Here is a 26,796-nt window from a genome sequence, read left to right on the forward strand (position 1 = left end):
TCTCTCTCTCTCTCTCTCTCTCTCTCTCTCTCTCTCTCTCTCTCTCTGTCTGTCTCTCTCTCCCCCCCATGTGTGATCTACTACTGTTTTAATTTTTATGAAAAGAGAGTAACTAAAGTATCTTTAAGTTTTTTTCTCCTTGTATTTAAATTTTCCCTTATTTTGACTATTGTGTTTATGTCTGAAATAAGACTCAAGTGACAAAAATCTCTGCAGTTAGTGAAAACTTTGATAAATGCCTGCAGGGTCAGCCTTTAATCCTTGTGACACAGGTTTTTGTTTTTTTTAAATTTTTTTTTAAATTTTTTTATTTTTATTGGCGAGGCAATGAGGTTTAAGTGACTTGCCCAGGATCACACAGCTAGTGAGTATCATGTGTCTGAGGTTGGATTTGAACTCAGATCCTCCTGACTCCAGGGCCAGTACTCTATCCACTATGACATCTAACTGTCCCCAACACAGGTTTTTTTTTTAAATGTTTTTATTTTTACTTTCCAAATTTCCACCACCTTTGTAATCAATGTCCTTCATAATCTGAGGGAAATGGGATAAAAGGTAAATTGGTTGAAGAGAGAAAATAAGAAGAGGAAATATGGGAACTATGGAATCCTTTAAGTCTGTGATGCAGACTTGTCATTGATTGATTGAAGTAGGTATTTTAAATCAAGATATCATCTGCATAGCCATCATGATTCATTTAAAAGATTTGCTGGTTTGAGAGAATCATATTGATACCTAACATGTTAGTGATATTTAAATTAGGTTCCAATTGTAATGGACAGGAAGAAAGGGCAAAAGAAGAGATGTTGGGCTGTTGTTTTGGTCTATACTTGTTTTAATTTGACTCTTGTGGTAAAGATAGTGAAAAACCCAGTAGATGGTTGTGTAGCTGAAGGTACTTGGGAAATTTCAGATTTTAAAAGGAGACTATTTTTGCTTGACTCCAAAAAGCTCTTGCTTCTTTTCTTATCAAGGTTAGTTTCTTCCTGCCCATGGTTCCATCTCAGTATGATACAAGTAGTTCTACTGTGGATCAAGAACAGTAAGAAATTCACTTTTTGGAATGTGCTCCTTAGATATTCTGCCTCTGTTTCTTTCCTTCTTGGTCTTCAAACACTGTGATGCACCTTTAGGATGAAAAAATCCCCACAGAAAATTTAAACTTCATGTAGTTTGGTTCACTGGTTTCCCTGCCTCATATCTTTCTACACTCTACTATCTTCCACTTGCTGGCAGTGTTATTTTTTTCTAAAAGCATATATTATACCCCTCAGCTCCAGGAACTCCAGTGGTTCTCTCTAGTATCAATTATAAACTCATCTGTTTGGCATTTAAATCTCTTCATTGCCAGTGTCCCTTCTGACCTTTTCAACCTTACTCATCTCCATGCATTCTACAATCCAGCTTGGAGAATGCATATTTGCGGTTCCTTGCACATAATACTCCCTGTTTCTTTTCCATGCCTTTGCACTGACTCAGGTCTCATGCCTGGAATGCTCTTCTCCTTCTCTTCAATCTCCAAGTTTCCCTGACTTCCTTCAAAACTCAGCCTAAATCCCACCTTCTATAGGAAGCCTTTTCTAGTTCTCATAGCTTTTGATTCCTTCCCCTTTCAGATTACTTTCATATAATCTCTATACTACTCATATGTAGCTAAATATGACATGTTGTCTCCTCTATTAGAATGTATTCTGCTCGAAAGCATGGATTATATGTTGTTGTTGCCTTTCTATCTCTAGCCCTTAGCATAGTGTCTGACTGTTGGTGACTGACAATAATGGTGTCTTGCAATCTAGAAAGACTAAGGACGTAGTGAAAGAAGAGAAATTCATGAAAAAATTTCTTAAAGCAGCAACGTGATGTCTAGAACATAATGATATGGTTAGACAGAAAACTTTCCCTAGGTGTTTTTCTTCGTTAATACACGCATCTTTTCTTCACATCAACTGTTTGGTTTCAGTAGGATAGAGAAAAGTCTTAATGCTTTTAATAACTGGTCATCATATATGCTGGGTGGCCATAACTGACCTTCAGGGCCGAGGTCCGAAGATCAATGATGTTCATTTCAGCTACCCCACCTAACATCTTTGTTTTATTTTGTTTTGTTTTGTTTGTTTACCTTTTCTTGACAGTAGAAGAAAATGAGGCAGAGGACCATCAGGAAGGTGTAGGACAGACGGCCACACAGTCTGGTAATGCTGCATTCCTTCATTAGTACCTGCTTGCCATTTTATAATAGTGTGCAATTTATGTTCCCTAAGTGTGTTTTTATCTTATGGGGATTCAACCTCAAATGTATTTCTGGAGCCAACAAAGGAAAAATGAATAATTCCACACATCAATTTCAGGGTACCAAGATTGCTAGTGCTTTCCTGAAAGGGAAATTGTTATTTTTTCGAAGCTTTAAGGTGATATGTTTTTCCTTATTTTTCTAACATGTTAAAGTAAGACCAGCAAAATACATTTGAAAACCCTTAAAGGGGAAGGTCTGATTTAAATAGGCAACAGATTAGTTTGGTTTTTAGGCAAGGGAATTCTAAATATGCCAGCAAAAATTATAAGACTAGACCCTTGTACAAATGTGGACCTTTAAAAGCATACTCTGGGCAGAAAGAGTTATAGCTTGGTGTGAAGTACTCATGGATGAAAGGATTGTCAATGTGCTATCTATTTCTGGTAGTAACAAAGGGAATTTTCCCATATATGTATAATTCATTGATTTAGCACACATTTTTTGAGTTCCTACTATGTGCTCAGTGCTAGATTGTAATGATTTTTAAAATATAATACAAGGATAAGAATAAACATCCATCAGTATCACAACATGTGGAACATATTTTAATAACTAGACATTCTGTAAGAAAGAAAGGCTGACCAAAGCGTGCTTAGGCATCCAATTTCAAATGTTTTGATTTGTTTGTTTAGTCTTTATGCAGTGGATATGATTGGATTCGCTTCAATATTTCATCAGTTTTTCATAATAAAATAATATATTTTAATTTGAGAAAAATGTTTTATTTCTAACACAAGACATTGTGAATACATTTCCTTAAGTCTTTATGTTTTTCACAGTTAGGTCGTTAACTTGCTCTTCAGGAATTCACGGAGACTTAACCGAAGGTTTGCTTTTAAGCAGAATATTCTGTGTACTTTTTATTGGCAGTTCTCTGGACCTGTTCCAACGGTATTAGTTGATTCAAGGTTGAGCATTAATAAATGCCATGGTTGTTTAATTTGGTGAAAAGCTGGCTATGACTATAGAATCGACTTAGGAAATGGTCCAGTTTTAACATTGCACGTGTGTCTAAGTCTGTGTATTTTAGTTCATTCATCTCTTGCCAGTTTTTGTTACAAAGTAGTCTTCTTACCTTCACATATTTACATCACTCCCTCTATCTCAAGTTCTTCCACCGTTATAAAAACTGATTCTGGATTTTAGGTAGGGGCTGATGATTGGAATTAACCAGGAATAACCTCCTTTCTGTCTTCTGCAAGGGGCAGAGAAGGCCTGCCCTGTGTACATGTTGCCAGAAGTTTTTATAGTAATACTTTGTATCTAAGCTCTGGCTCTTACCATTAAATGTGCTTTTTATAGAGTACCAAGTTATAAATGTAGTGCAGCTACGGCATATTAATCTTACTGCAGAGATTTAATGAGGCAGTTGTTTTGCGATGGACACTATTGGGAGCAGAGAGCGACAGAGTTTTACTTTACCACTGAGCTGCAGAAATATTCCTTGCCTGGTAATAATTATAACCACATGATCTCTTAAGTTTTCCTTTCTTTGGCCAGTGCTTTTCCATGCGAAAGTGGCTTGGAAGGAGGTCCATTACAAGGCAGTGAAATGGATTAGAAATTGGGCTGTTTTCTCAGTAGTTTGACATTTTAGCTCTGATCAGGCATGGATCCTTGTTGCACAGAGAGAAATATGTAAGATGAGTTTCAGGAATACAGATAGTCTTTGCCAGTCCACTGAGATGGCTTTTAGATATTCATTACTTTTACTTGACTTTTATATAGGTTATAAAAAGTAAATGTGGTGAAACCTCATTTTTACATGGACAGAATAGAATTTCTGCTACTCGGCCTTAAACTGATCCCACACTTGAAATTAATTGAAGTCCATGGGTTTATTGCCTCCAACTCTTTTAAGCCAGGGCAATTTTTCATTTTCCCCAAAGTTGTGGTTTTATTAGACCAAGTTAACAGCAATAACATCTCTTATGTGGAGGAGGAGGAGGAGGAAAAAAAAGGAAAAGGAGAAGGAGAAGAAGAGGGAAAATCCCACCTACCAGAATACAGTAATGGGAAAATCATACCTCTTTTTAATTTCCATTTATAAATTATGCTAAAATGGTCAGTAACAGAAGAAGCCATTCATTTTTTACTGTGTTCACAGCTGAATTTACTTCTGTTCCAAAATCAGGCCTCTTTTGTATTTTGGCTAATTATTCCTTGAATCTTTGCAGATAGGTCAGAAAGGAAGAGGTGAAAGATGAGTTTTATGTGTATGTTACCTCCCCTGTGGTGGTCTTTGGCAGTGTTTGTGGTAGATGATTGGGACAGAGGGATGGTAGGCTGTGCCCCATGTCTGTGGCAGTGTTTGTAGTAGGCAAGAACTGGAGGACAGGAGGCATTCACTAGTTTTAGATGTAGAAGGAGTAACATTTGAAAGCGTAAATAAATTTGATGCAATGAATAGAGTGGACATGGAGTGAGGGGTTAGGGTTAAACATACAGTCAGTAAGGCTGAAAGAAGGAAAGAGAAAGCCAATTAGGATGGATAGCATAGTAATAAAATACTTTTTATGTTAAGATCTCAAAGGGCTTTATAAAAACTACATAATGAAGGCTCTGTGCAATTACTGAAGTGTAGCTACCTCTGGGAAAGGAGGTTGATTGTCATTTAAAATTGCCCCAAATCTTTCCAAATGATAGTGACAGAGGGGGGAAAAGCCCCAAGCAAACAAATCCTAAAGATATTTTGAACATACATGCGAGAGTCTTTATGAAAACGAAGGATGTATAAATCCAGTTACCAAGAAAGTGGCTGAGACTTCAAGAACTCATTACATCAAGGCATCATAGGCTATAATCGAACCCATCTCCCAGAGGGTCCCACTTAAGTGTTGACCTAAAAACAAATTCGGCAGTTGGCTGGAGCATGCATTCTAAAGTTGCAGCAGAAGTGAATAAGCTTGACTGACTTAGGTCCCTGTAGGGTTATATCTGTAAACGTAGAAGTGGAAGCAAAAAAACAAAAAACAAACAAACAAACAAAAAAACCCAAACATTTCTTATTACTCTTAAAATGCCCCTAATTTTAATAACTGGACACTCTATAAGAAGGGTTGACCAGAGGAATTCTTTAGGGCCAGTGCATCCAATGTCACATGTTTTGATTCATTTGTTTTGTATTTATACAGTGGGTGTGATTGGATTCTTTTCAAGTGTTAATATTCTTGAATAAGAAATATGAGGATTTCTGCTTTTTTTTTTCCTGTCCTGATACAGCAGTCAGACTCTATCCTTATTTTAAAACAAACAAGTCTGTAAACTTTATGTGTAGCATTTAAATACACATGTTAAAATTCAGACTCAGCACCCATATTTCCCTGAGTGCTGTCAGTTTTATGAGATGAATCTGGGAGTTCAAGCTAAACAACTCGTGTATGCAGTGTGTACACATGCTGCCTTCCAAAAAATGTTAAAAGGTGCTGGGGTCAGGCTGCAATAGTTAAGATAGTTATTTCTTTTCCTGAATTGCTCTCTAGCCTGGCAGTATTTTAAAGCATTTGGTTAAAGCCTGTAGAGGAACTTGGGAAGTTTGCCTGTTTATAGCTTCTGAAATTCCAGATGAAATATCAGAAATGAGTATGGGGCACCTCCATTAGGCAGACAACATAGAATCACCTCTGGAAAGTAAAAGTACAGGTGGCAGCTTTTACAATTTGAAGGCATTTAGTATGTTTTTGCCTCAAGAAAGTTATTTCTACAGGATTTTTCCTCTCTACCTGCTCCCCTTCTTCTTTATCATCATGAAGTAATCATTGCTTATTCTAACATTTACATACAGTATTATGTCACGTACTGTATTAAAACAAATTGAAAATACCCTCTAGTTGTTTCTTCATTTTGATACAGACAACAGGTAAATGATTTGAATAATACCTTTCAAATAGCAACTCCACCTAAATAATTAACTCGACTAATTCAGTTTAAAAAATAAAGTGCTTTTGTTTTTCATACTGTATTTTCTTTGAGGTAAACTCTTATCAGTTTTCATGATCCAAAAGATTCTTGAATGTTAAAATTTTATTCTTATTGATACATAGGTGGATTTTAGACATGTGTGAATCATTTGGGGAGTGGTGGTCTGGCTGCTATTTATTGCAGTTAGAGAAAAGGAGTTTGCAACAGCTGCAGGAAAAATGGGAGGGCTTTACATGAAACTCAGTGTGACGAGTGGCATTGCATTAAAGACAAGGCAGCTGGAGGTATCGTTTTCAGGGTAAAGGGGGTTGTGATGAGATTGCATCGACTTCTCCACAACAATATTTTGTAAGAGGATTTATTGAGATTTTTGTGAATGTTTGATGAGAACTTACCAATAATCTCATAATCAAATTGTGGAAAAAAATCTAGGTTTGACTAAAAATAAACTTGAACCATGCACATTCTTTATAATATTGCTTGATTTCTTATTTAAATAAATATACTGTAACTCTCTCAAAAAATGTAAATACAATTACTACTTAGCTTGTACTTAATTCTGAAACACTATTTGTTTATAACTTTGGAGAGTGGTAATAAAAGAAAAAAGCAAAATTGTGGATAGTTAAATCACTGAATTGTATGTCCTAGCAAAAATGAATACAAGTTTTTCTGCATATTAGTCATCTGCAAGGGAAAGTGGTGTCATGGAAATAGATGGGAATAATATTCCATTATGAAAAGAAAATGACTTCCATCAACATGTTGAGTACCTGTTATATACCCAGTATTGTTTCTTCTTCATTATTCAGATGTGTGTTTGTATTACTGACTTTTCAGAGAAAATGAAAATGGTATGGATTATAAAAATGTTTAACCAATCCAACATTAACATTTCCAAATACAGTGATAGCTGGTTACAATTTACTACAGTTTTTTTTTTTTACTACCATCGTTTCCCCCTTCCCCCGACCTTTTTTTTTTTTTTTGTTAGCACAGCAAAAGCAAGAGAAACTTTGCTAAATGTAGATTCTAGTTTGTATATATAAGTACATTTTGTTGTATGGTGGAGTTTATTTTTCTACCACTGTCTGGCAAATAATAGGGTGACTGTGTGTTTTGACCAGTTTATGAGTAAAGGTCAATTTCATGCCTATGGTAATTAGCTGAGTTTATTCTAGGCTTTTGGCTAATTCTGGTAATTTTCCGTGAAACAGTATGTTTAACTGAAAAGTAATTCATTCTTAAGCATGCTGGTTTTTTCTTTTCATTGGAGACTATTCAATTTTAAAGGTGATTTATTCTTTTTCTTTATGTTTGTATTTTTAAAAGTGCTCAGTATCATTCTATAGCTCTGATAGACTTTACTAAATTAAACATGGAGTATGGAAGGGGTGTTTGAATGGGGAAGTGGGAAGACTGCATGGTAGTGGTGAAAATAAGGTACCTTGCCAAAACAAGAATAGGAAAAAAAAATCTTTAGGAAAGAATATCACCTCTGTTTATTTGGCAGCAAAACAGGCAGTGATCATGTTCTGTGACAAATCCAAGGAAAAGGCCATTTCTGACCTTTTGGTAGCAATACAATTTTAAAGAAATTTGGTCTTTGATGCTCCAAAGTCACAGACTTACTTTCCTTTCAGACCCCAACTGTAAATTAGAAGACAAGACAGAAGATGGAGATGCATTAGATTGTAAGAAAAGGCCAGAAGATGGGGAGGAGTTAGAGGAAGATGCTGTGCACAGCTGTGACAGCTGCCTCCAGGTGTTTGAGTCGCTGAGCGATATCACAGAACACAAGATTAATCAATGTCAACTGACAGGTAAACAATACTTATCACTTCGTGTCTTCTTATTCTGTTGTTCTATTTCTGATTTTTCCTGTTCATTCTTTTGTATATTTCCCCCCTTTGGAGATGTTTTACTCCCACACTTGAATGCCTTGGTAGGGCTAGTGATATTTAGGGCATAAGATGCCCATTTGTAGCAAACTCTGGAGCAAACTTGTCTTTAGACTTTGAGTACATGTAGGGAGTTTTACAGTTGAAGTTCTTGTGTTCAAACCGTATTTCAATAATCTTGAAAACAGAAATTATGTTGTTGTTATTGTTTTCATATTTGCATCCCAAGTGCCTAGGTACCTAGAAGGCACTCAATAAATGAAATTGATGATGAGATACTTTTTTTCGGCTATGCCTAATTGAAGCCATCTGAAATGTATGTACTATAGCTGTCATTTTAGCAATGCTCTCAGTCTGCATACCCCAGTTATATGGGTGTCAACTTTTCTAATAAATTCTAACTTTATCATCATAATAATATTGTGAGATAAATAGGCAAAGTATTACCCTTATCCACATTGTACATGTGAGGGAGTTGAGGCAAAAGCATGTAACATGTTTATTTGCCCAATCTGGCAACAGAGCCAGTATTAAAATTTAGGCCTTCTCACTTGTAGCCCAGTACTTGTTCTAGTGTTTTAAAGTTTCCTTTCTGAAAAGTCTCATAATAATTCACTGTGTGGATATTGGTGGGATATGTTAAATCATTTCATTTTACTTTTAATATTTGAAGCTGGCAGATAGTATTATAGATTTTTTCAAGTACCAAGCTTCTCTTTGGCTGCAGCAGGCATCAGATACAGTCAATAAATACACTGTAGACATTGCCAATACATATTTATTCCATTGACATCATTGAATACATGTTACACCATGTAATATTTTTAAAAGGTCCTGCTGAAAGCATCATGCACTTCTATAGATCCTATTTTTAGTGAAACATTTTGTCCTAATAAAGTAATTCAATAGTTACTTTGGTCAGGTAAATAAAGTCCAGCTTACAGCTAGATAATGCTTTACGGTTACACCACACTTTACATACATTGTCTTATTGATTCTCACAGCAATCCTGATAGCCAAATAATATTGCTTTTTTTCCTTTATGAGGAAATGTGTCTCAGAGAAGTCAAGTGACTTAGCCAAGGTCACACAGTTAGAATCTAATCTAGATATCGCAATTTCACATCTATTTTTTTTCCCTACTGTATTTGGGAAGTTGCTTAAATTATTGTTAAAGACATAGTAATCTGAAAAGTTGTCCAGGAAATGCTGTGGTAGAATATTCTACCTTACAGAAAAAAATAACTTCCTATCATATTAACTTTATATTTAAGAGGATAGCCCTAAATCACTACTTTGATCACTTAATTATCCTTTAAAATGTTTTTATTGAGTGTCTGCTCTGTACAAAACAGGTGTTTGGTCCTGTGGGCATAAGATATGGTCCGTACTCTAAACGAGTATAATGATTAAAAACAGTAATTGCTGAATTATTAAATACTTTTGTGCTGACTTAGCTTATGCAGAAGATGTAGTTTCTAAGAATGATGGAGAATCATTCATTAAAATGTTTGATTTTATGCTGTTCTTATGGGTTCTTTAGGATATATGCATATATATATAGATGTATATCTATATATTTTTATTAGTGTTCTCTCTACTATTATGGATTGAAACCACTCTAATGACTGAATGGGTTTTATTATGATTTGCTGTGACTAAAACTGTTCATCACCTGGACAGTTTTCTTGCAAATTTAGCTGGAATGGCCCTCAAATGATAGCCTGGACCCATACTCAAAGCCTTTGCAGCTTGGTGTGACCTGTCATAGCTAATTTCTCATTTATTTAGTAGCCTTTACTCTAGGCACCTCCTTGCCATAACAGGATGCTGAAGTTGTGATGATGGTAGTGATTGAGAGTCCTCACAAATTAAGCTATTTATTACTGCCTTAGTTGAGGTGTAATGCAGCATCTTCTGCATAAGAATGCTTATGTTGAACACAATTCAATATCTTATGTATGAGGATGAAGTGATGTTCAGAATTTGATGGACATTGGTCTATCACTTGTGCAGAATGATTGGGTCTAGATAAAAACTTTGGGGAGGGGTAGAGAATGGAAATAGACCAGAAGAGGAGGAACCGAATCTGAAGAAAGCAGCGTCATCTAGGGTCTAAATACTGTCACCCTTTGTCAGCCAAAGGGAAATCTTTGTTTAAGTCCAGAAATGTTTGGGAAAGATTGAAACCACTTACTGAAACATTTCAATTGCTAAAGAAATATGACTCTTCTCCTTGGTTGAAATGTTTTTGGTGAAAGATTTGACCTTTCCAATTTTCTATTTTGCTTTATGTAGGTAGTTAGATTTCCTCAACCTCACTCCTTCTGACTGACTAAGGTGCTCTTTGTGGCCTCGTCTGAAACATATTTTGTTTTTTCTTTTCTTTACATTTTCCATTTCTGATTTTTTTTTTACTGCTTGCCTCTTTTTATTTTTCCTTCTTTGTGATTTTCACAATCATCTTTGCTACTTTTAGTATACAGACCAGACACATTGTTTTTTGTGTTGTCTTCCATGTATTTGCAGTCCTTGTTATCTAGATTCCCCTAGTTTCCCCTCTCCCTACTTCTTTTCACTTTTAAGTTCTCTTAATGTTTCTTCACTCCTTCCCATGTACTCTCTTATTTCCCCTGTCTGCCTTATAACCCTTTCTTATGCCTCTTTCTTCACAGCCAGAACAAGGCATGAAACTTCTTTGCTGAACATTACTTTGGCAAAGTGGGCCATTCTGATCAGTGGCCTGACTAACTCTAGTTGTGACTTTAGTGTGGAAATAGCAAGAAAGGGATGTCTGAGCTGTTGCTGTTCTCCAGACTGTCAGAAAATTCAGGCATGGTTTTTGGTCTGATGATTCTTAATGTTTGTTTCCAGGATGGCTCTGTTATAGACATATTCCTGGACTCAACCAGAATATTATATTAGTATAATTCTACTCATTTTATTATTTTGTGGGTGTTCTTTTCCAGTGGTGAATTGAGCCCCTCTTTATAAACATTTCTCTCTCAGGTAGTCTTAAGAGTAAGCCAATAACTCAAAGAGTCCATTCTGGTGAATATTTTGCATCAGTTGACTACCTAGGCAGCTGGTGGCACAGTGGATCTGGAGTCAGAAATTAGAATTGGACTAATTCTTTTTGATTTGCACAACAATCCTCAGAGCCAAATAAATATTGCTATTCCCATTTCATGAGGGATTAAGGCTCAGAGAAAGTAAATGTTCAAATCTGGCCTCGGACACTTGTTAGCTTTGTGACCCAGGACACTTCACGTAACCTTTATGTGCCTCAGTTTCCTCCTCTGTAAAATAGGCATCATAATAGCCACTATAAAGGCACTTAATAAATGCTTATTTCCTTCCTTCCCTTCCATTGGAGCTCTGTTCAATTCTGGCAGTGCATATAGGAGTTGATCTGGAGCCGTCCAGGTATTGGAGAACAGGTCAAATCTGAAGCAGGTCCTGGCTCCATATTATCTCCATCATGAAGGACTCTTGGAAGTGCCAGATGTTGTCATTGCATTCAGATCTGTTTAGAGTTCACCAGGGAGTCCTGATGTGCTCTGGAATGAACCTAGTTTTCAAACTGATCCTAGAATCCTCCTATTAGTACTCAGTAAGTTAGATACTTAATACCTGGGGCTGGGTAATATGTTCTGGAATTGGTCAGAAGTAGAGAAGCAGTAGAAATGGTATCTCACATTTATATAGTACCTGACAACAGGACTGTCTTCACAATCACCCATTTTACAGTTGAGTAAACAGAGAATCACCTTAGTTAATTATTACCTTGTTCTTACAAACTTCATAGGCAATTTTAGCTCTGGCCTGACTTAAGGGAAGTTTGGTCTTATGGAATATTCAAGTTAGAAAGGATCCCCAAAATCATCTAATCCAAATGCCTCATTTTACAGGTAAGAAAAGTAAGATATGTTATGGTTGCATGGCTTGCTCTTATGTCAGAGCAACTTATAGCTTAAACTCAGGTTGTTTCACTCAAAATCCAGTGTTCTTTCTATCATTCCACCTCACTGACTCTCAGTAGACTGAAAATGGGAGACCTGGGCCATAGCTCTGTCACTAACATATGGTGTGACTTTTGGCACTAATAGTAGTTAACTTATAGCAATTTAGGGTTTGCAAAGCACTTTAATAAAAGAGACTCTTTTTTGAAGCTTACAAAAACACCATGGTGTAGACACTAGTACTACTCCTTTCCCTTTCCCCCATTTTATAGATGAGGAAACTGAGTTTTACATACTTTAAGTGACTTGCTCATAGTCACCCAACTAGAAAAGATTCAAGGCAGGAATTAAATCTAGGTCTCTCCTGAGTCCAGGTTCAAGCTATGTTTGCTACACTAACCATTCCATGCCTCACTTTGCTTTTTTGTAAAATGTGGCAGTTGGATTAGATGATCCATAAGGTCCCTTCTAGCCCTAAGAGTCCATAAGAACAGGCATCTTTTGAGGTAGACTGGAATTAAAATAACTAAATTGGTCTTTTGGATTTGGAGGGACGGGATGATATTCACACAGGTGAGTTCTGCTCTTCTTGGGGCTAATGATACAGCACTTCTCTGATCTCCTCTGCATCATGGGCAAATAAAATCTGTGTCATTATCGCTTAGGGGGTTTGGGGGAAAGGTACATGGTAGAAATAAAATGATACTATTCAAAAAGGTAGATGGAAACCACCTGTATTTCTTTGCTAGCTTTGCTCTCTTGCACCAGAAGGGCCAAGAAAGCAGAGAAATGAGCACCCTGATGCTTAGGGGTTTTTGGATTCAGAAGACACATTATTGAAATATATATTTAAAGAAGAAAAAGCATGGAGAACCTCTCATTTTACTAATCCACAAACCCTATCATTTCTTACCAGTCCTTGTAGGGGGTGAGGAGGATGGGAAGCTGGAAGGGTCTCATCACACTTCTCAGCAAAGATTTAATAGCAGGGTGCTATGGTGAGGGCTGAGAATACTAAGGCTTCATTATGTTTACAGAACAGACTGTGAACTAGCATTGTAAATCATCAAAACTAAGCTACCCTTACCAGGATAAATGTCTAATCGTTTATTTAGTTATGTTGTACATTGTTTCTTTTGAGTCTTTTTCCCTTTCTTTTTCTATGTTGCAAAAATCTGGTCATTCAGAAAAGATGCGTTCAAATTGTTAGTGTGACAAGCCTAGGTATTAAATGTGGAAATGAATTCGTGCTGTTTTGTAAAGTAGTGACTGCCCCTCTCAATGACTACACTTGTAAAGATGTTGTTGATGGGGGACGTTGACAGGTACAACAGACCAATATTGATATGAAGAGGTTTATTGCATGTGTAACAGTACAATTATATCAACAAGTGGTACTGTAGGCAGTTGTTTCTTCAGTCAGTCAACAAGCATATAGTAAGTGCATACTATGAGCCAGACACTTTATAACTTTGCACATAATGACTCAGGCCACTATATGGTTGCTTTTTGTATAGTGCATGACATTATATGCTCTTTGCAGTTAGAAAAATTCTTGTATATTTTGTGCAGATTGTAGTCGATTGAAAATTGTAGTCAACTGCCAAAGAACTAGCAAAAATAGAACATTTTTATACAGTCACATTAAATTAAAGACAGGGTGTCTCTACTTAGAAATCAACAGATCAAGGGCCCTAAAATAGAACCTGAAGTTCTACTGGCACACTCAAATATATTTTCATCATTATAAGGACTTATATTTGACAATTGTTTTCTAAGTTCTCTTCTCCAACCCCTCTTAATTCTTATGTCTTCCCTCAATTATTTCTTATTTATCTTGCATAGCACTTGCTCTGTGTGTGTGTGTGTGTGTGTGTGTGTGTGTGTGTTAATTTCCATGTTGTCTCTTCCATTAGATTGTAAGCTCCTTGAAGGCAGGAGCTATCTCTTACTACAATTTGTATCCCCAGGGCTTAATACAATGACTGGCACATAGTAGGCATTTAATAAATATTGATTGATTGATTGAAACCCACAGTTTCTTTAAATTCCACGAAAAGAATGGAGTATACTTTTAGATGAAAGTTAATAAAACATAAAGTATCAGCAATGATTATTCTTTTTTTAATCCCTCAAAATTCTGCCCCATTTTTTACTATTAGAATCTTAGCTCAGGACTTCTATTGTTGTTTTTTCCCTCCAAGACAGAAAAGCAGGCAAGTTAAAATCTGAAAAGTTCTGTTTAGGGATTGCAATTCATCTATAGATTCCATTCATAAATTCATTCTTGAAAGAATGTCCACATCAGAATTCCCTTCTGGTGTTAGTTTTCAAGAATGAGGTGGGACTGATTATGTCAATTTATTAGTCAGTTAGTACCCTGAATCTATTCACCTTCCTATTTATCTACAGAAAAGAAAAGTGATTATCCACAATTGGTTCTAACTTCTAGGCTTTTGGCTGAGTGAACTTCTCTTTCCTGTTTTGGAGGAGGGAATCATTTGAGTCTTACTCTGTCATGAATACTTAGTAATTTTCAAGTTTCCAACTTTATAGTAGTAATTTTTTATTGAAATTTAGTCTATACCTCTTCTCTTAATGTTCTTGGTATTACATCACCTAAAAAATAAGGTGTCAGTATAAAAGCAACACATTTTTGTGCCTGTTAATTGCTCAGAATTTCTACCTGTTCTCAGTTTAGGAAACTAGGATTTATGAAAGGGATCTATTAAAAGATTAACTATCTATCTATCTATCTGTCTGTCTATCTATCTATCTATCTATCTATCTATCTACATTCACTTTCTGTATGACAGATGATACTGTATTAAATATTTAACTTGAAAACTCTGACTTAAGAGAAACAGGCTTTATGCACAATTTTGCCACTACAGTATATATGTTTTTAATTCATGTTTTAAGTTAACTAAATGGTGATCCATCAGTTTTTTTTTATCATTCTATAGGCAAAGTTTTGAAAATGATGTTACTATGGGATAGACTCTCCTTTGTATCAGAATCCTTATTAATCAATGTCTCCATTCAATTTTATTTTTATAAAAAATGAACTTAGGTGGAAAATACCATGAATTAGTGATATAATTACTTAAATTACTTTCTGTACTTTATATTTAAATTTGTTTTAATTGCCATCTCCAAATAGTAAAATAGAAATTAGAGGAAATGAACACTATTAATATGTGTATAAGTTAAGATTGCAGGTCTGATTATCCATGGTATAATGTATTTAAATGAATCTTTATCTCATTCTTTATTTTTAATATTGTAATGGTAATGGTCTAATTCTTTGCTTTTGTTTCATTTCACCCCCACCAAAACCCAGCCCCCAAAAGTAACTGTAACTGGAGTATAGGATTACAGATCTCAACCTAGAAGAGACCTTGAGTTATCTAGTCTTAGCCTTTCATTTTACAGATAAAAAAGTTGAGGCCTAGAGAAATTAAGTGTTGTCTAAGGTCACACAAGTGACTAATTGCAGAACTGGGATTATTAGTTTAATATCCTCTCCACTGGACCATGATGTGTCCAGTTTCTATATCTTTTGCCTGTCATTGACGGTGTTGAAAGCAATCTCTTTGTCCCCATGTCAAACTGCAAGCATGTATACATTTAGGACTTAATTAATTATTAATTATGTAGAGGAAATGTACCTTTGTGATATAATGAAACAAATAAAAATGTGCTTCCTTGGTGCTGAAGCCTGTAAACTTATTTCACGTGTTGGTAGCATGTCCTTTCATTGGTATGTAATTCTGTGCACTTGACAGCTCTGACACATTCTTCCTTTTAAATATGAAATTCAGTGTAATAATAACAAACTAATTAAGATATTACACTATTAAACTTGAAATGACTTGAGATAATTGTGATGTCTGTGGTCAACTTAGTTGTTTCAAAATAGTTAATTGTTAAAGAAAGCTATTAAAAGTGCCCCATTTCCACATCTTTCCTTTTGTGCTAAGTGACAAGGGATGTTATCTTTGGGGAATGGTCCTGGTGTCACAGAGATCTATGACCTCTTAATAGGCATCCAGAGGAGAAGATGGGAATCATTCTACTAAGTGCCCTTGGGACTTAGTCCCTTTAAACTTCAAGGAATAAGACTGGAACTCCTCAACTTTTCCTTTCTTTTAGCTTTACCTTCAGGGGGAAATTGATCAATTAGAGGTGATTATTCCACAAACTCTGAGCCCTTTCTCCTTCTGTGTTGCCAGAGTAGCTTCTCAAAGTTTAAGGAGATTTTCTCCTGGGTAAATGAATTCAAGTAGATTATTAGGATAGAAATCTTTGAGCACACATTAAAAGTGCTAAAAATGAATTTGGACCTGAAAGAATAGTTTGGGACAAAAAGTTCATAAGAACCTGTAATTACATTTGTATCATTATAATTTTTCATCAGTTTAGAAAATTCCTCTATTTTTGATATTTTCAGTGAACATGTAGATAGTAGAATAAAGTTACAGTGGCACTTGAAGTTAAGGAAATGGTAATATTTTTCTTTCATTTGAGGCAGATATGCAAAGTAATGAGTTAAAAACGTTCCCTCAACAGATCCCAAAAGGAGCCTATGTACCTGTATATCTCTGTTTTTTTTTCCTTCAAAGAACTGATAAATATCTACAAAGGAAAGGGGCTGGAAAAGGTGATCTCAAAGGTCCCCACCTGTAGTAATATAATGTGATCCCAAATTTTACTAACAGGAAAGTTCATCTTCTTTATCCTTTTGTTGAATAAGAAAAACATTTTAAATGTAATCTTATTCTTGTGAAACCTTTGCTTTCATGGCAAACTTGAAATTAATTTAGGATTATATTTCATTTAAGATCCCTAAAATGTCAATTTAATATTCTTATTTATTTATTTTTTAATTCATTTCTTAGAATCTACCTATTACACTCGATGTACAGTATTAGCTCCCCCTGGTGACTAAATTAAAACATCAGAAATCCCATGGATAGAAAAAGAGGAATATAGTGATGAGTCATAGTAACTAATAGCTAAATAAATAATTATTCCATAAGTATGGTTATATATGTGTGTATATATATATATATGAAATATATATGTATGTGTGTGTATGTATATATACACACACATACCAAATAGCAAAAATATCTAATATGTGAAATTTTATTCTACTTTTTTGATAATAGCGAATACTAGCCCTTCTTTTTGGAGAGACTTCCTTGAGTGACATTTATTTTAATGATAAAATGAGAATGAGCTGACTTGGGAGGAAAGGATATATAGTAGAGGCAGGTGTACTTAGTTTTCAAATGTATAGTTTTAGGTGGCAACTGAAGAAGCAGAGGAGAAAAAGCAAAGGGAAGGCACACATTTACTTCTGTGCCTCCTAAAAATTAGTTTATATACTTGAATTGATCTATGATATCTTTGACATGATACTTCCTTCATTGATGCATATTTTACAACTCTTTTAATGCCTTCTCATTATGAATGATTTTAACCCATGTCTTTCCATGAGTTCCACATAGAGGATCTATCTAATACATTGAAGGCATTTTTTTTTAAAATCTCAAGGGTGTTAATGTAATAATACTCAGGCTTTGCATCTGCTGCCTTTCATTTTACATGGAAGTCTCCCTCTTTTTCCAGCCATACATATCCTGCTATGAGAATATGCCACAGTCTACTTACATCTCCCACATATCATTCCATTGCCTTTTTAGGTTACTTGTAATTTTGATTCTTTACTCAGACAGTCAACAGTCATTTAATAAACATTTGTAATGTGCTAGGCACTATGTTAAGCACTGGGGAGATAAAGATGTTGAAAACAATTTCTCCTCTCAAGGAACTTACATTCTAATGTGGCTAGTTACATACAAGATAAATACACATGCATATATGCATTTGTAGAATAGATGGAAGATAATTTTGGAGGTGGGATAAACAGTGGGTAACAGTGGGAAAATATTGGAATTAAGGAGATGGACTTAGTGAGAGTAAACAATTTACTTTCATTTAAAGCAGGAATTTTAACCTATTTTTGGGGGGGGGAGGCGTTATAGGGGATATCCTTGGCAGTCTGGTGAAGCCTATGGACCCTTTGCATAAAAGAATTTTTAGGCACTTAAAAAGTGCCTAAAATAAAATTTAAAAAAGCTTAATGATTACAAAGGATAACAGTTATAATGAAATAGTTATCTAAATATTTTTAAAAACCAATTCTTGGACTCCAGGTCAAAAACCACTGATTTGAAGGCAAAATGCTTTAGGAGATCTGAATTCAAATCTTGCTTCTGTTAATTTCTAGATGTGTACTTTGTATAATTCACTTAACCTCCCTAAGGCTCAATTTCCTCATCTATAAAATTTGGATAATAGTTCCATACTTGCAATGCCTACTTCACTGGGATTGTAAACCTTGAAACACTGTATAAATAAGACTCATCATTATCATCATTATGGACAGCACTGTTCAATTTCCCAAATATAATCCAACCTAATCACATCCTTCTACCCAACTCTGCACCTACTTCCCTGTCCAAATGTACTTATTAGTGGACTATTTGTTATTTTTACTAATCAGTCACATGCCACAGTCTGGACAATATCCTTTTTTTAGAAACTACCTTTTTCCCCCTACAAAGTTTTGTTGTAGGTTTCTTTTTTGCATTGCTATTTATTTTATTAAGTGAGCTTTTAATTCTAAATTCTGTACACTCCTGTGAATGATTCCCTTTCTCATTTCTTAAAGATTATTTAATACATTTTTCTGTCTTGGTTGTAAAACTTTTAAGTTCACTGGCATCAAAGGTGTTCTTCGTTTAATTTTTCTTTTAAATCTTGGTCATATAGTTAATGGTTTTACTTCCTAATTGTCTTGACCATCTAGACTACTTGCATCTTACCAATCTTTTGTAATGGGCATGAGAAAGTGAGTGTTAACTAGACTGTTAGTCATTAAAGGAGAATTAGTATGAGGTTTAGTGTTGTAGATATTCTTTGTGTATTCCAAAGGGAGGATGGGAAAATCTTATCTAGGATCTTATATATCAGTTGCTTCTTTGCTTTTCTAATTCTACCATACAGCTCTTTCTGCAGTTAAACAAGGACTTTTGCTACCTCCTCCTTTCTTAAACTTTTCTTTTGGAGTTTGTTTGTTTTATAGTTTGTATCTATTGATTTGTTCATGCCTTTCTTTCTTCCCCAGTATTTCTTTTCTTCTCATTATGGTGGGGAATGGGAATTGTCCTTTTTTCTTCTCATTGCCTTTCTTTTACCTTCAGAAAACTGGATGGAGATCCTCCTGGAAAAGTTGATAGTACTTTCTCATTTAGCCTAAAATAATTGCTAGTCAGCAATACAAGGATCATGAGTGTGTTTCTATTAAGTTGTTCAGCTAACTGAAAGACCTTTATAGTTCATTCAGCCTGTTGCTGGCGTGAATAACAGTGAACTATGATTGATCTTGAACTCTGACACATTGCCAGTTTGCATCTTAGAGTAATGGGTCAACTTGCTGCTAGCCACCCCCCCATCCCAATCAGAAAACATTTTTTCCTGCTAAAAATTAGTTTTGAAAATTGACAGTATTTATTAACACAGATATATTTCTATGTTTATTCATAACATATTGAAATTCGGCTTTATATAACAAACAACCACAGGGCAGCTAGGTTGTGCAGTGAATAGAATTCTGGGCCTGGAATCAGGAATACCTGAGTTTAAATCCAGCCTCAGACACTTACTAGCTGTGTGACCTTGGGCAAGTAACTTAACCTAGTTTACTCAGCTTCCTCATCTGAAAAATGAATTGTAGAACAAAATGGCAAACCACTCCAGTATCTCTGCCAAGAAAACCCCAAAAAGGAGTCATGAAGAGTCAGACAAGACTGAAACGACTAAACAACAACAAAAAACGAGCAAGCATACGGCCCCATTTTGTGCTGTTTCCAGTCACTAGATTAGAATGCCTAAAGGCAACTAGGTGATGTAGTGGATAGAGCACTGGACGTGAGTCAGGAAGATCTGAGTTCAAATCTAGCCTCATATACATACTATGTCCCTGGGTGAGTTCCTTAACCTCTGCCTCAGTTTCCCCAACTGTAAAATGGAGATAATAACAGCACGACATCGCAGGGTTGTGGTAAGGATCAATTCAGATAGTATTTGTAAAAAAACACATAGTACAGTGCCCAGCACATAGTAGGTGCTATGTAAATACTACCCCCTTCCCCAATTCAATCAACATTTATTCAGCATCTACTATGTCTTAGACTCTTGGGATTAAAAAATAAGAACCTGACTCCAAGAAGCTTACATTCTTTAATGAGGTTTTCTTTCTCCAAGAAAACTTCCAGAGATAATAAAATGAATAGCAGACCACTGCAATGCCAGACACACCTGTCCATTAATCGGCACACTTCTCTTTCCCATTGTTTATGCATTTCTATCCACTGTCCCTTTGTAGGTCACCTTGGAGAGTTTTGTTTCTTTGGTGGGATATATCTATTCTTGTCCTGTCTTGCCCTCTGAAAATTCTCCTGTTCCCTAGGCTGGTACCTTTTAAAACCTTAGTTTCTGGATATCATGTTGCCCGGTACCTGAGCCTGCCACAGGAGTTAGAAATGATACTTTACAAATCTGTTTTTATAAAAGCAAGGTCTGTTGAATCACCAGCAAGGGCTAAGGAAGGTTCCCACAAAGATTGAGAGTTTTGACATATGGAAATGATTATAAATAACTTTTCTATGTTGATTTGTTAATTACAAGTACTCTCATCAAAGCAATCCTATGAGATAGAGACAATATATTATTATTCACATTTTACAGATGAGGAAACTAAGGCTAAGAGAGTTTAAATGGCTTGGCAGATGGTCACATGGATAGGAAGTGTTCGAGCCAGGATTTTACCTCAGGTCTCTTGCCTCCAACTTAAATAATATTTCATGCTTCTCTGAAACCCTTGTAAATGGATGCTAACAAGGGCTTGGGCATTCCACAGACATAGAGTTGTTTCCAGAAGAAATGTTGTCAAAGTATTATTGCTATAGAGAAACTCATCACCACCAAAGACTTTTGTCTTTCTAGTAATGTAAAAGAAGTTATCTAATTCCAACTCAATCTGAGAATTTGCAACTTTTATATTTTAAAATTTTCTTTATTTTTGCTGAAAGGACTTGGACTGATTTCAGACTTACCATTTTCCATCTCTTCCCTTAATATTATTTTCATTAAAATTCTATTAACTTTTTAATGAGTGTGATTAAACAGTAGTAATTAATTCTTACAAAAAAGAGAGCGGGTGTAAGAATGGAGAAAATTCCATGAATCCTAAAGAGAAACAACTTGAAAAAAATTGTTCACTTATGAAGAGATGGCAGAAGTCTAAAAATGACCCCATTAAGGAGAACACATATGGACCAGATACTATCTTTGGATAGCTTCACAGAATTCCCTTTGGATTCAGTAGAGTGGGCATAACTAAGCAGTTGGCCTTCAGTGTTTAACCGTATACATTTGGCCTTAACTTTCCCCTTTTTAGAGTTCACAAGGGAGCACTTAATTGATATTAGGAAGAACAGGACAAATGGGAGAAACAAGAATTGGGGGCTAGAGTATTGTCCTAGTTCTATTTAATTATGCTTCTTTATCACCTTTTTCAGCTGTGGCTACATTTTTAGATTTATATAGGACAAGAAAAATCAGATTCTGGGAGGAAAGGAGAATAGCCATATTTCTGAGTAACAGTAGTATTTTAAAGCCAACACAATCACAAAATTAAAAACTTAGAATTTGAAATCAGCTTTAATCTTGCTCTGATATGTACTTTGTGACATTGTCTTTCAGTACATAGTTATATATAATGGATACTACTTAAAAGGCAATTATGTTGCAACTAGGGATTGTTTATTTCGGGGTACTGAATTTCTTCATGCAAATTTTTAGCACAGTGATTTCATGATACCCCAAGGTGTCTCCTGCTGCCTTAAGGGTTATACTGAAAGTCTTAGAAAATTCTCAAATTAATTCCAATTTCCTTTAATTTTTAAAAATATGTATTAATACATCACATTCTAGAGGAATGCAGTGATACGATGAAATTAGACTGAAAGTGATAAAGTATCAGGAAATCAGGGAATGATTCAAAAAATCATCCTGGTTTCAGGTGAATCTAAGTGTATGTGAGAGTCTTAGAAGACTGTTAACTACTGGAATACAATAAAATTTAATGCTTTTGTGCTAAAAGTAATCAAAAAGACTAGCTGGTTATATTTATACTAATAATATGACATACTAAATATTTGTGTAAGGTTTTTAATAATATGTTGCAAACACCTCTGTTTTGCACTTTAAACCCCTCATGATTGTGTTCCAAACTATCTTTCTTATTGGTTTCATATTACTCCCCTGCACACACTCTATGTTTCAACCAAGCTGACATACTTGCTATTTTTTTTTTTGTCTCCACTTCCTGCTGTATCCTACTTTACCTCTACCTTAGACTCTCTAGGTCCCATTAGGACTCAGCTCAAGTGCCATCCCATATGGTAGGATTTTCTACTTGTTAGGACTCTGCCCATTGAATTACTCTGTATTTGCTTTGCATATATTTTGCAATTTATTTATCTGTGTATATCTTATTTTCCTCTAGTTGAATGCCCATTGAGGGCAGGGTCTCTTTAGATGTTGTCTTTTTATATTCAGAGCCTAGCACAGAGCATTTATGGCACATGGGTAGTGCTTAATAAATGATGGTTGAATTGGCTTATATAATGTGTAAAATGTGGCAAAATACTCATTTGACAAGTATTTATTGTGTCCGCCATGTGCTTAGTCCTTTGCTAGATACTGATAGGATTAACTTCAATGTAGGGCATGGTCCTTTCTCTCCAGTAACTTAACTGTCTACTTAAGGAGACAATGCATATACATAATTAAATAGTTGTTCCAGGGCAAGACAGGGTGAGACTAAAAGCCAGAATGTGTCAAGGAAAATTAATTCTGTAAGAGCTCAAAAAAAAGAGGAGGTTAACAGGGGCTAAGGTGGTCAGCAAAGGCATGCTGGAGGTGTTCAGGCTTGAGTTGGACTTTGACAAATGAAAACGGGGAACTTTTTGGAAAAGCATAGGGCATCAAGTAGGGTATTATACCAGTGCAAGCATAAGTAGAATCTTAGAGAAAGAAATTCTGAATTATCATCCAGAAAAGGAGTTCTTTACGTGTACTCTTGTGAGTTACAGTTAAAAAGTTGTACCATCCAGAGCATACAGAAATGAAGACAGGTCACTGTACACGCAGTATGTATTTTGTATGTGCACAGAACAAAGTAAGTACAAATTCAGGGGTAATCAGGAAGAAACCCCCTCCCCAAGGTTAAATTGTTCAGGAAAACAAAGAGAGTTGTGATGCCTCTGAACAGAAGAAAAGAATCAAGCAGGGTAATTCTGACGGCTTTGCTGCCAAGAAATGAGGGATAGGATTGGGGAGCAAATTTTTGCAGATGAGCAAATAATTAAATAAATACACACATATGTGTGTGTGTACGCATACATATACACAATACATATAGCAAGCACATACATATGTGTGTATATATGTATGAATGTGTGTGTGTGTGTGTATATATACACACACATACATGTAATACCTATAGGAAAAACTAAAATATGTACCAGACATATATACACATAAAAACATGTATGTACATACATATACACATGCATATGGCCCTCTAGTATGTGTGTATATAGATGTGCATGTGTGTATATGTATATGTATGTATGTGCATATGTAACAAATCTGTAGGGAAAAAACAAAACCTTAAAACAGGGTACAGTCTGCTTGTCTGGCTAGCCTACTAACAATGCCCAGTACTTTTTGAAGAAGTGTGAAAAAGTAAAGAAAATACTGTGAGTTAATCTGAAACAAAGATAATTTAAATAAAGTTATTATTGAGATAATAAAACATGCCAATAGTATTTGGAATGGGAAATGGTAGGAAATGTCACATTAAGCCAATTTCTCAGTGTCTACACTATTTAGTTACCACCTTTTGATCTTTGACCTTAATATTTGTTATTAAAATGTTATAGATTCTTCTTAAACTTAATTTTCATCTGAAGTTTTATCCTTATTACATTATGAGTCTTTGGTGCTTTATAAAATTTAAATAAGCACTACTATTAATAGTTTTAATAAAAAAAGTATTATTGCTACTTACACTTTATATTTCCATGGTGATTGATACTCATTAATTAGTTAATCCTCTCACTGTGCTTGTGAGGTAACTCAATATTATCAACATTATAAAGATGAAGAAATTGGGAAATCAAGAACTGAACTGGCTTTGGACCTCAGGCTTGTTCTATACTTATTTATTCAAGTGTGGTAGAGTTGTATTCTTTGTAGCTTGTGGACCTCTTTACATCCACTCCTCCAATTTTACTGAACCTGGATCGCTGAATCCACACTGAAACTGGATCTTCCAAGTCAACAGAGATAGAACTGAACTTTTTGGTTCTAAGTAGATAGCTGAGTCGACTACCAGGGTGTGAAATAATTCCAAAGTTAAATATTACATAGTGATATCTGATTTTTCCAATGTTTGGTATCATTAATGACTTTACTGTTCCCTAGTTGGAAGTTCATTGTTATGCAGTTCATTGTTATTTGGTGTATAAAAACACCAAATATATCATACGGGCCAGCTTTTTTTTTTTATGGTACTTTTACAAACACTCTCCAAAATTTTAGTCATAGATTTTCCATCTAGAAACATTTTGAATTGGATGAAGGATAGTATCTGAAGTGTCTATGACTTTGTGTTTAGGCCATTTTGATATCTAGCCTTTGGTTTTGATGTGTCAGTAATTTTCTTTATCAGCCAATAAATGCTTTAACATGTCCAAGTTAGGCATATTATTGACTGACTGTCTCAGTTTTTTTTCTGGAACATGACATAGCTCATATAATTTCTGTGTACCTAGCCATGTCATATTTTGTCCCAGTAATTATACTACTGAAAAAAAATAGTGTAAACTATGCATCACCCTATGTGATGGGACACATAGGTCAAGAAAATGAAAAGCTTGCTGCATTCCTGCCTTTTAGATGTGACATATCACCTAGGCATTTGCCTGCCACTGCTAGCTTGTGACATGGCATTGCCCAGGCAGTCTGCCATAGGTAAACAGCTGGTGTGTGACATGCATTCTCCTTCATTGATATGCATACCACATGCTGTAAAATGCTGCAAAAACCTCCTCTTCCTCTCTTTCTCTTTCCTCCTTTCAAGCCTTCTCCCCTCATCTATAGAGAAATGGACAGTGCAGGAAGGATTTGACTCACCTGATTGCACAAAAACGTAGTGGTGGGTGTTTCTCAGAACTCCAAGGGGACCCAACCAGTTATCTTTTAACAGACTCTTACCAGAGAGCAGAATCATGGCATCTCTGGACTGAAAGGAGCCTTGGAAGCCATCTAGTCTAATCTCTGCCTAATGGGAATTAACCATTACCTTTCCTTAAAAGAATGGTTTAATAGACAAGAGTACTGAATTCAGAGTCAGGAAGACTCCAAGACTGAGTTCATATCCTACCTCAGACACCTGCAGACTAGCCGTGTGATCCTGGACAAGTCTCTTCACCTCTCCTGATCTCAATTTCCTCATCTGTAAAGTGGAAGTAATAGCACCTACCTCACAGGGTTGTTTTGAGGATCAAATGAGGTGATATATGTAAAGCTCGTTGTGAACCTTAAACTGCTATGTAAATGTTAGCTTTAATAATAACATTCTATGATCCAGCCATTCTGGAGAGCAATTTGGAACCATGCCCAAAGGGCTATAAAAATGTGCATATCTTTTGACCCAGCAATAGCACTTCTAGGGCTCTATCCCAAAGAGATCATGCAAATGGGAAAAGGACCCACATGTACAAAAATATTTATAGCAGCTCTTTCTGTGGTGGCAAGGAATTGGAAATTGAGAGGATGCCCATCATTTGGGGAATGACTGAACAAGTTGTGGTATATGAATGTAATGGAATACTACTGTGCTATAAGAAATGATGAACAGGCTGACTTCAGAAAAACCTGGAAAGACTTGTATGGTCTGATGCTGAGTGAAGTGAGCAGAACCAGGAGAATGTTGTACAAAGTAACAGCCACGTTGTGTGATGACTAATATTGATAGATTTAACCCTTCTCAGCAATACAAGGATCTAAGACATCTCCAACGGCCTCGTGATGGAAAATACTATCCACATCCAAAGAAAGAACTATGGAGTTTGAATACAGGTAGAAGCATAGTATTTGCTACTTTTTTTCTTCTGTTGTATTTTGTTTCCTCTTTCTGGTGATTCCTCCTATTGGTTCTAATTCTTACTTACAACATCACCAATGTGAAAATATGTTTAATAGGAATGTGTATGTATAGCCTATATCAGATTGTGTGCCGTCTTAGGGAGAGAGGGGAAGAAAAATTTAAAACTCAAAAGCTTATGGAAATGATTGTTGATAAATCAAAATAAATTAATTAAAAAATAATAGCATTATAATAACAATGATGATGGTGGTGATGATAATGATGGTGTCTTCACCTGAAGACCTCCAGTAAGGGTGAATCAACCATCTCCTGTGGCAAGTTAGTACAATACAATGAAAAGAACAAAAGATTTAGTTAAAATCCCAGTTTTGCCACTTATTATCAAAGTGACCTTAGGCAAACCAC

At 35.5% G+C, this 26,796-nt stretch overlaps 1 protein-coding gene across 7 annotated transcripts in view; it reads left to right on the top strand.

Moving 5' to 3' along the window:
- The window catches only part of LOC114031689 (zinc finger protein 521), a 343,123-nt gene that overhangs the window by 29,133 nt on the left and 287,194 nt on the right, over positions 1-26,796 (top strand). For 3 of the 7 annotated variants that reach the window (XR_003567769.1, XM_027846840.1, XM_027846842.1), the window contains 2 exons: positions 2,133-2,192; positions 7,858-8,037. Coding sequence is in view for 5 of the 7 variants with exons in the window: in XM_027846840.1 (XP_027702641.1) it covers positions 2,133-2,192; positions 7,858-8,037 (240 nt within the window). In the remaining 2 variants the exon portion in view is untranslated. The remainder of the gene's footprint in view (positions 1-2,132; positions 2,193-7,857; positions 8,038-26,796) is intronic. The other 4 variants (XM_027846845.1, XM_027846844.1, XM_027846843.1 and 1 more) reach the window with 2 other exon arrangements.

Source organism: Vombatus ursinus, unplaced genomic scaffold (genome assembly GCF_900497805.2).
Source record: "Vombatus ursinus unplaced genomic scaffold, bare-nosed wombat genome assembly UNPS02015255.1, whole genome shotgun sequence".
In the NCBI taxonomy this organism is placed as follows: Eukaryota; Metazoa; Chordata; class Mammalia; order Diprotodontia; family Vombatidae; genus Vombatus; species Vombatus ursinus.